This window comes from Cygnus olor, chromosome 9, assembly GCF_009769625.2.
Source record: "Cygnus olor isolate bCygOlo1 chromosome 9, bCygOlo1.pri.v2, whole genome shotgun sequence".
Taxonomy (NCBI): Eukaryota; Metazoa; Chordata; class Aves; order Anseriformes; family Anatidae; genus Cygnus; species Cygnus olor.
In genome coordinates, this window is record NC_049177.1 from 24,839,567 (window position 1) to 24,850,060 (window position 10,494).

General features: G+C 43.7%; 1 protein-coding gene across 1 annotated transcript; it reads left to right on the forward strand.

Annotated features, from left to right (window-relative positions):
- The first annotated feature begins 96 nt into the window (after positions 1-96).
- On the forward strand, positions 97-8,629 carry RARRES1 (retinoic acid receptor responder 1). Its single transcript, XM_040567698.1, has 6 exons — positions 97-460; positions 5,081-5,143; positions 6,079-6,253; positions 6,942-7,078; positions 7,909-7,971; positions 8,060-8,629. The coding sequence occupies exons 1-6, from the start codon at positions 224-226 to the stop codon at positions 8,216-8,218; spliced, it is 834 nt and encodes a 277-aa protein (XP_040423632.1). The 5' UTR covers positions 97-223; the 3' UTR covers positions 8,219-8,629.
- Positions 8,630-10,494: the final 1,865 nt, after the last annotated feature.

A 10,494-nucleotide genomic window follows, 5' to 3' on the forward strand; every position in this document is an offset into this window, starting at 1 on the left:
GAGCCCTACGGCCCCCCGGCTGCCCTCAGCCCCCTCAGACCTGCCAGGCGGGCCGGAGCAGGTGGGAGGGCTGAGGGGAAGGGGAGTAGCTGCCGAGCCCGGACTTTCCCCAGCGCTTCCCGGGCGGGGAAGGGAGGGCGGGAGGCGGCGGGCCGGGCCCCTCTATTAGTACCGGCCCTGCCGGGAGCCCGCCTCAGTGCTCAGCTGCCGCCTCCCGGGCACCATGCAGGGGCTCGGTGCCGCTCTGCCCGTCCTCCTCCTCCTCCTCCTCAGCGCCCAGCTCCCGCGGCCGGCCGTGGCGGAGCAGCCGCCCTGGGCTCCGGGCGTCGAGCGGGCGCTGGACCCCAGCAGCCGCCTGGCCGTGGGGGCGGCGCGGGTGGCGCTGCACAACTACAACTTCCACGCGGCGTCCCCGAGCGGGCTGCGGGCGCTGGGGCAGGTCCGCAAGGCCACCATGAAGGTACCGGCACCCCCGCGGGGCGGCGGAGGGGGCGCGGGGCGGCTGCGGCTCCTGAGGAGCGCGGGGCGGGCGGGGGGCGCCCCGCAGCGGTGCGCTTGGAGGGCTGCGAGGGCAGAAAGCGGTGCCGGGAAACGAAAAATAAAATAATAATGATTATTGTAGGAGAATGGGGCGGTGGGCAGGAGCGGAGGCGCCCTGAGCTAATGCGCTGGGCGCGCTCCCGCCTCTTCTTCCCCTCAGGGGGCTCGGCGCGGCCACGTCCCCCCAGGGCGCTGCTTCTCCCCTCACAGGGTCAGGGCACCCGGGTCCCCCAGCAGGGAGGGAGGATCTGCCATAAGGTCATTAATTAGCTGCCTGATGATTTAACTATCCCCTGAATTCAAGCCCCATATGCTGGTTGTGATAGCTCTGAGTGGCCCAAGCTGGGACCCAAAGCACCACAGTGCAGATGGGAGGGGGAAAACTGATTCATGGGGTGTGCTCCTGAGGGAGAGAGAATAGATACGTCAACATTTTCAGCTTTCTTACCCTTTATGGTTTTCAGCACAAATTTGACAAAATGTGAACTACTGCATAACAGTTCGGATTTTGTGTATTACCTTGTGTAAGATGAGGCTGAACGATAGCATTAGTCATGTTACCTGTCTGGGAACGCCAGTGAGGTGTCCCAGTATAGATTTACCTGAGACCATAGCCTGTAGGTAGCTTACTGTTCTTATCATCGCTCCCAAATGCTTCGGTAAACATACAGCTTAACAGATGTTGAAGATGGATGTGCTAGTGTGACATTTCATTCTTCCTCTGAACTTGCTGCAGGAATCAGTGACAGAAATTGACTACAATATTTGACACTTCTCTTGAAATGTACCGGTGGCCCTTTTGTATTTACTGGGCACTTTGCAAGGTACCATGCATGCATACATACATATTTACACTTACAGATGCTTGTGCCTCTTTTAAGCACAACAGCACTGCCTCTGGGAGCAGTGTGTGCTGCTGGAGCAGTGCATTTCCCTTGTAAACCGACAGGTATCAGAAGGAGGTGGTTGGTGCAGATCCTCTTTCCAACCCCAGTGTAACTGGGTATTTGCGAGGTAGTTTCAGCTGGAATGAGGGAAAAGGAGTTTCTCCACCTAGCATTGCCTACCTGCTTTTTAATACAGGAAAGAAAAAATTGGTTCGTTATGGAGAAATGAAACGCCTCATTATTTCCTCACAGTACTCGATGCTGTAGGAGCTTGCTGTAACCGATTTATGCCGTTTACTTCCCTTTTTTTCTCTGCATACTGTGTAAAAACAAGAGAAGAAACACTGCAGACATGGTCACTGCCTTGTTTCCTGTCCTCCACTGTAAAAAATGAAAAGAATTTCCTGGAAGGAATGTGCTATCTAATGTGAATATAAGAGACAGAAATATTGTTTCTTTTCAAGAAGGCTAGTTACCTATTTGCTAATATATTATTGGATCTAGCAAAAATAGGATAATTTTATTATTAAATGTAAACATGAGCATTGCATTTAAAAACAAACATTGTTAGCCCACTGACCAGTGAAACCATGTTAATTGGAAACAGGAGTGGAGACAGTCTCCAGGACAGTAACTCTGCTAGATGTGAAGGATTTTTCAAGTTCAGATAAAAGGAGACTTCAGTGCTTTCCTCTTCTGACAAAAAGTAACAGGCATGTGCTAAACATGATGGTTCCTACCTTGCTATTGGTTGCATTTTTCTTTCTGTCCCTTCTCATCAATGTGATAGTTTTTTAATTAAATAAGTATCTTTCAGTAAACAGCAGCATGCTGTTGCATGGAATTGTTGACAGTTGTGCTTTGAAATACATATTAGAGAAGAGAAGCATTAGTGCGTGCCAGCTGAAGATCCTAGAATTTAAGAGAGAAACTTTCAGAACGCTGGCTCCCCAAAACAGTCTCCCGTACCCCTGACCTGGAAAGCATAACTGCACAGTTAGGTCGGTGAATCAGCAGGTCAGGTGCAGAGGTAATGCCAGGTGATCCCTTGACTGAACGGCAACTGCTCAAATCGGGTTACAAATAGAAATTTATGGATGGAAATCTCCCTTCACAAGCTCATCTTGATACAAGAGAGTGTAATGTCAGGACTATGGTCCTGATATTAGAAGTCAGATAAAAGGTTTCTGTGAATTCCCAACTGTCAGGACCCCAAGTTAGGATGGGGAAGGTAAGATCAGTGGCAGGGTAGGTAGGTTGTCTAGGAAAAGCTAGATACTGAGAGGCAGAGAAAATGGCAATCCTTGCTGGCTTTTCCCTCCCCAGTAGCCAGGGGAGAAGCCACCTGAGCTGGCTTGCAGGGGCAGTGGAGGGCTGCGAGGTGGGGACCCCCCCGGACCCCGTGGCAGTGTGCAGCAGCAGTGCCGGCTGCTTCGTGCTTTGGGGTCGGGTGAGCCCCCTGACCCCGGGAGTGAACACAGGCCGGTGGGCAAACAGAGGAGATGGGAATGTGCAGCAAGGGGCGAGAGGGATCGCCCCTTCCAGTGCCAGCAGAGGGTTAGAGCAGTGTAAACTCGTTGTCAAACTGCCTCCGTCAGGACCTGGAATGAAACTGCTCTTAAATAGCTGCTCTGGCCTTTACAGTACTAGAAATCTGTGATGAAAGTTGCATTAATTTTGAGCCTGGTAATAAAACAATCCCGTGACCCAGCTATTCAGTGGAAAAATGAATTACTCACTTGTTTTCTTTTCTTTTGGACACTTTTGTCTTCGGCTACTTTCAGCCTGCCATCATTGTGTTATGTACAATATCCCTCAGCCCTTATTTAATTCACACTATGCAACAGTTTACAGTAATGCACTGTGGGGTGATAGTGAAAGTAATTGTGGAAGTAAAAGTGCTTTTTTTTTTTTCCTTTTCTTAGAAACTAGAAATACATTTGTAAAAAATAAAACTATTTCATGCCAAATGTAAGATCTCCCCGGTGAGAGATCAGAAGCTCTCTGGTATGCATAGTCTATGTATTTTAGCTGTGTAGTGCCACTTGAAAGCTTTCTAGGTGAGCAGTACTGCTGTGGTGGTGGTGTTGAAGACAGAATACCGACTCCAAAACCACGTGAGCACAGAATTGTGTGTTCTTTTTTAAAGTAAGTGTTTAACAAGCCATTAATCATGAAGAGTTTTTAATCTCTTCTGTTGAAGAAGAATCAGACTGAATTAAAAGTTCCACTATATCTTTTCTTTATTAGCGCGATATCAAACAAGTGAAATGAAACTCCTGAGATATTTTGTCAGAATATGGTTACTGTTGTCAAAGTTATCAGAGCTATAAAAATTATTATTTTTTCTTTAGGAGACAAGGTAGGTGAAACCAGTGCAAGGGAAGTAATTTTGGAAGAAAAGTTGAACACTTTTTTAATGACTGAATATGCTGGACTGCAAAGATCTGACCTAACTATAGAAGAGCTGCTGTTAAGGACCAAGTCCCCAGTGTTGTAACTGGGAGCGTGCAGTCTGGGCGCTGTACTGTGCCGCTTGAGGAAGAGGTTCAGCAGGAAAACCCCTCCATTATCATCAGTTAATCCAGAGCTAAGCTTCTGCTTCAGGAGTGTCGTAGTCTGACTGACTGACTCTATTTCAGGTTCTCCTATCTGTAGTACTGATGACAAGAAAAGGAGTAAGCCTAGGTCACTGTGCTTAAAAATACCAATACTCGATCAAATGAAGAATGCTAGAAAAAGAATTGCTGTAGTAATAACGTCTTTTGGGTAGCTTTCCAGTAATTAGAGACTTAGACTTAACCGCAGCAATTACGAGATTAGACCCTTTTCATAAACCTGCAGTTCAGAAAGCTAGTTTTTACCATTTTGCTATGCTAAGATTAAAATGTACTGTATTAACGTGTAAAAACCTGTCATTTTGACTTAAGACTAAGTAGATCAGGACAATGTTTTAACCAGTGCACAAAATGAGGGCAGGAGAGAAGGGCAGAGAAAAGGTTATAAAGGTCTGAACTCATCCTCTGTTTCTTTCATTCCCTTCTCGGTATTACGTGGCCCAACTCCAAACTTGGCTCTCTTTAAAGAGGAGATTTCCCGAAGGTAGAGCAAATGACTAAACCAATTTTTCCTCTTATCTGCAGTGCCTAATGTGTATGTACTAAAGGCAGGTGTTGGGCTGATGGCCTTGCCCTGTAAATGAAACTCTGCTAACAGTACGCTATTAATGGCTTTGTGGAAGAAAGTATGAGATGAAACACAAAGGGCCAAGTTTAGATAAATAAAATACGTTCACACTTCCTTTGGATTTTAACTGCCAGCGTTGTGCAAACAGCCAGAATGCCCCTCCTGTTTACCTGAAGAGTATTGTGCTTAGAAAAGAGATCAGACTACCAAACAGAGGTGTTGCTCTATTTATTGTTGTTTTTAAGATCCTTTTATAAAGGTTATTTATTATTAAGATCCTTAGCGTTCTCTGTTAGGATCAGCTCCATGGCCCTCACCTGGCCAATTTCGTGGCATTACAAGGCCATGAGGTAGTCAAGGCACCCTCAGGTTCCCTCCTCCGTGCTCGTAGCACACCTCAGCGAGTTACAGAGTGTAAGACTACAGCTACACTGTGGGCTGACTCCTCCTCTCTTTCTCTCTTTCAGAGCATTCCAGGAGTTGGTCAGAAGTGTTACCTGCAGTTCACTACCGAAGACTACAGAAGCAGGGTAAGTTTACAGTCCCCCACGTTTCCTCTTACTGTGTGCATTACATGAAGTCCAACTCCTTCAGAACAAAGTATATTTAAGTGCTTCTGTAAATGGAACTTAGGCCTTACTTTCATGGTTATACCTTTCCAGCATGGGCCATGGTTTGCAGGCACTGCAGTTAGCTGCTTTGCTCACTGTCTGCAGAGGCTGTCTTGGCTATGTCACATCAAGCAGCCAAGCTTCTGAGTCAGACCTTGTGGTGATCCAAACTCAGTGTCACAGTATGGTCCTCGTTACCCAGTTGTAGCTCCTGTTGTGTCCACGCACCTAAGAGAGTAAATATTGACAGTTGCTTTGTTTTTAATTATAACTCTCTTTCCATTCGTTCTGTCACAGTTGTCGCTAGCAATTTAACTATAAGCATATCTCTTTCTATTGCACGCTTCTTACATAATTCAAATTATATTTAGAATTTAATCATAGAATTATTAAGGTCAGAAAAGACCTCCAAGATCAACTTGTCCAACCATCCCCGTACCAATATTACCCACTAAACCATGTCCCTAAGTACCACATAATATGAAGCATTTTTGTTTCAAGGCAGAAGTATCATACAATCAAAGTCCCCATTATCAATTAATATTATTTCTTGAGAATTTGCAGATGAATTTCCAAGATGACTTGGTGCATTTCTGCTACATTTTAGTTACTATATTTAAAAAAAAAAATCAGTTTAGTCTTGTTGTTTTAACTTCTTTACCTTTCTGGAAGGAAGAAAAAAGAGATATCCTTCTAAAGGCTTTCTATGACCTCTGTATAGCTTCATACGAAGTGTCTCATGTACTTAGTCCATACATATACTTGACATGTTAATGCCAAGATACTCTTTTAAGAATGCGTTGCTGGTAAATAAAATGTTAATTAAAGATAAGTTTTAAATTCTACCTTTATAGGAAAATGCTGGGAGCTGCCTTGCTACAGTCTTGTATCCGAAGAAAAAGTCTCCGCCTGCTGTCAATATCAAGTGCATAAACACCAAAGACGAGAAGCAAATCCAAGAAGAGGACAACAGATTATACCAAAAACTTAAGCGCCAAACCAAACCAATAATTGGAAGCAATATTCCAGGTATGCTCCTCCAAATAACCAACTGTGTTTCATTTCACATCAAAGAGTTTGGACACTAGAGGATACAAACAAACATACGTGTGTTTTAAAAAGCAGAAACACGCAGTGGAACCCTAAATCTATAGAGCTAACTATCAAAACAACTGCCTTGCCAGCAGTTCCTGGGGAGAAAAAGACCTTCCACGTTTAGCAACGGTGGGAGTCAACACAATGTTGTGAGGGTGTTCTGGATTTAAAAACAAGACCATGCAATTTTACCGTAAAGTGAATGCAAAATGTCCTCAAGTAATATCAACTGCCTCAACGCACACCTTCCCCAGCTGTGGACAGAAATTCACAAGGGATGACCAACAGAATTTTTCCATCCTGGAAACCGAGCGCCCTGCTCTCTCCTTTCCTTCAGGTGGCAATGACCTCTGTTGTTGTGGACACTGGGTTCCTCACCTCCCCGTGGGGAACCTGTGAGTAATGTCTCTTGGAAATTTTCACTTCCATCATGCTCTCATAGTTCTGTGGTTGCAGTAAGTTTAGCACCAGGTCATTCTCTCCTCCCTGTTCAAGATTGTAACGTGTCTGAAAAAAGAACCAATTCGCAGGCGTAGTGCTATGCCAGGCAAAAGTGCTCTGTGGTTGTTTGTTTTTCTGAGGAACAGCCAGAATTAATCATTTTTATATTACTGTCTTTCAGACAGCTTTGGAAATATTGAACCTGCCCTTGAGCCAGTGTGGGCTTTGGCTGTTGCTGGCAGCAGCTACATGATGTGGGAGAAATCAACAGAGAAAGTGGGTTACTTCATGACACAAGTCAAGTCTGTGAAGCAGTGGGTAAGTGAAGTGGAAATTCCACGTCTGCCTTGCAGAAGCTGCCAGTCTGTCAAGCGGCAGAGAATAAAACGGCTGTCAGCAGCCTCACACACTGCAACGGGTGTGATTCTTCCAAAATCCCAGCGGCTTCACAACATACAAGTATCTCCCTCAGAATAAATTATTTTGCCAATCCAGGTTTTGGCAGAAAAAACTTAGTCATTTGGATAAAATTTGGTTTTCCTTGTTTGCATGAGTGGGTCTGTTGACTTTCTGCAGGTTTAATCAGGAGACAATGTGAACATCTGGTCCTGCAGTTCATCAGCTCCACACTAAGTCACTCCTGGTGCTGTCTGCCCTTCTAGGCCAGCTTACGTGGAGCATCAGTCCAGTTAGTGCTCTCTGGTGAACGTACCTTACACCTACAGCACATGGGATAGGAGTTCCCAAAGCTTTGTTTCTCTCATCCGTGATCAATATACAGTGTGTTCAGTTATTATTCCCAAGTTATATAGAATGGCATCTTTCCAAAATAGATTTCAATAGTCAGCCAAAACTATCAAGTTTATTTGACAGTTAACTCACTTCATTTCCATCTGTGTAAGCCTCGTTTCATGTCAGGCTACAGCCACGCTGTAGTTAGTGCCTTCAAAGTTCTTACGCAGCGAGCGCTCCTAATTCCCCTTCTGTCCATATACAAAAACCTGTCTTACTCCAGCCAGCTACCGTAAGTGAGCCCTATTCATCTCACTCCCTAAGCAAGCTAACTGCAGTCAAGTAAATCAGGGTAGATTCTGAACTTCACCGATATAACTTGTGTTCTTGTTTGTTTTCCTTTGATACATGTCCAGATGAGGAAAGATGATTCCCTCGAGTTTGACTACATCATCCTGCTCCATGAAATGCCAACACAGGTAAGAAAGCATATTCATATAATACCTACCTTCACCAACAAAAACAGCATGAAGACAATAGACAAATATTTTACAATCTGTTCTCCAGGAAATTATTTCGTGTCACATGCGCCTCATTTGGCTTCCTGGTCACCCTCTGAAAGTGAAATACACCTGTGATTCAGAGAATCATCGGCTCGAAGATGGATCTGGAATGGAATCTGGATCGGCTGCTGGAATTATACATGAAAGGGAAGAAAACTTTTAAAAGAGATTGTCAGCTTTACGCACATATTAAATAGAAAACCTTTGTGTTACTAGGCCTGAGGTTGTGGTAATTTTTCTATACAAGTCTCACTACAGTAAATTTCACTACAGGAAATTCGAATGCTTCCACTAGTCTGTCTGTTCCAAAATGAATCTCTATAATTTCTCTAAATTCATGTTCTAGAGATCTACCTAAAACTTTGCTACTATATATATACAGATACACAAGTTGATTTTATGTCACCAACTTACTGTTACCTATAGTAACATCGTTTGTGAACAGAAGTAATATATTTGGATAAAAATCTTGAGAAAAGTGTTAATCTGTCCCTAAGAAATATTTGCTGACTTTTTTTAAAGGTAGATATATGCTGATTTTTAATTTATCTCCAATAAAACAAATACCATTACACATGGTGGAAGCTGGGTTTTCTTTCACGATGCTGCTGACCCCAATTTTCCATCTTCTCCCAGTACGAGGCCCTTGAAAGGAGGTGGATGAGTAGAGGCAGCAAAACCTCTCCCCACAAAGCCACCCAGAAGCCAGTAACCAGCACCTCCCCTGTCCTAGTCCTGCTGATGCATGGCTCTTCCCTGCTCTGTAAGCTTACATAAAAAGAAAGTTTCTTCTCTCGTATTTGTGAAGTCAACTCAAAAAATATTGATACAAGAAAAACATGTTTTGTCGTCTTGCCACATCTGTCACCAGTCCAGAACACTGCGAGGCAGTGTTAGTCAGACGGAAATTGGGAATGTTGTCTTAGTCTATTTGCAGTACAGATGCAATTCTTGCTCTTACCTTCAGTAGTTAACATGAAGGCTCTATCTGGGGGATATTTAGGCTGGGAGATCTGATAACCTCCAATATTTAGGTGTTTTACACAGGCGTATCAGTGCCCGATATACTTCTGCTGACAAGCTTTTTGTATCAGCACATAACAGCCATTACAATAAATTCAGTGAAGCAGCATTTTACATATCCTTCGCGTTTTCTTTTGTGCTGGCAAAACAAAAATTTCTCATCAAAAGCATGAAATCAGCGCTTTTAATGGCAACATTTCTTTAGTTAAAAAAATTAAGTGATAAAAATATATTTTAGAATTAAAACAAGAAAATAGCATAGGTTTTGCACTTTGGGGCTCTACTTGAGCAATGCACTTAACCACAAGTTTGATTTCCTTACTGTGTCTTTGCCACTGCTCTCCATACCTAGAACAGAGGGTCATGTACATTCAACTTCCCAGACCAGGATTACTTTGATTCCATATAAATAATGCAAATTACTTTGATTCCATATAAATAATGCAACTTAGGGCAGTTAAGCACCTGCACATAGTAACTTCTCAGCAAGTAGCAACCCTGTTGGAATACAAAGGCAAAACTTCTACCACCTTCTTTAGGGCCAAGATTTCACTCAGTGGATCAGAACCAGAAATGACATAGTTTGCACTGAAGCAAAAGTCTTGGTTAAGTCAACGCAGACATTACCTGTGTTGAGGCTCGGGCTGGTTCACAGTGAATTCTTCACACACACACAAAAAGCACAGCGTATCTCAAAGAGCTCAACTACATCACGTATACTACAAGTGCTACCTAAAATTTGATGTTAAAAAAAAACCACACATGAAGAAATAAAATCTCCAAAATGAAGCTCTTGCTAGTGTTTCTTCCCGTTCCTTCGTCCACTATCCCCCACATCCAGCAGCCTTCCCCCTGCCTGTAGATTTTTCTCCCTCATATTTAAGTTCAACAGACCTCACCGTGCCTCAGCTGTCCCCACACCATGCCTGCGACCTGAGGCTGTGGTCTAATCATCTGTGTTAGATTTGTGGAGAACCAGCACACATCTGGTGGAATCTATGAGCCAAGAATTCACATCATGACTGGCCTCTAAAAAGCGTAACATAAAAGCCATCAATATAACCAAGAATAATAACTAGCCCCCATTTCTTTCCTTACATTGCATTCACACTGCATAAGGTATCCTTGAACTTTGGCAAACGTGCTATAACATTTGCTTATTTAAGGAAATCGCCAAATGTCAGAGAACCTGCAGGGCTTTTCTTGAAACTCGTTCCAGCTGAACATTTTCACAAAAATAAAAGCTACGGATGTAAGGGAATCAAGAAGGATTTGGCCCAAAGCAACACCGTACTTACATACAACATTACGCCTGCACTGAGTTAGCATTTACATGCCACCGACAAATCTCTGACGCTGTACGCATTCCAAGTTTAAAATGAGTAATTTTCACTGTCTTTCTGTGAATGCTGGGGA

Coding starts and splice junctions, on each gene's coding strand:
- RARRES1 (XM_040567698.1), top strand. CDS start 224: ATGCAGGGGCTCGGTGCCGCTCTGCCCGTCCTCCTCCTCCTCCTCCTC. Junction 7,079..7,908: donor TCAAGTCTGTGAAGCAGTGG/GTAAGTGAAGTG, acceptor ATACATGTCCAG/ATGAGGAAAGATGATTCCCT. Junction 7,972..8,059: donor TCCATGAAATGCCAACACAG/GTAAGAAAGCAT, acceptor TCTGTTCTCCAG/GAAATTATTTCGTGTCACAT.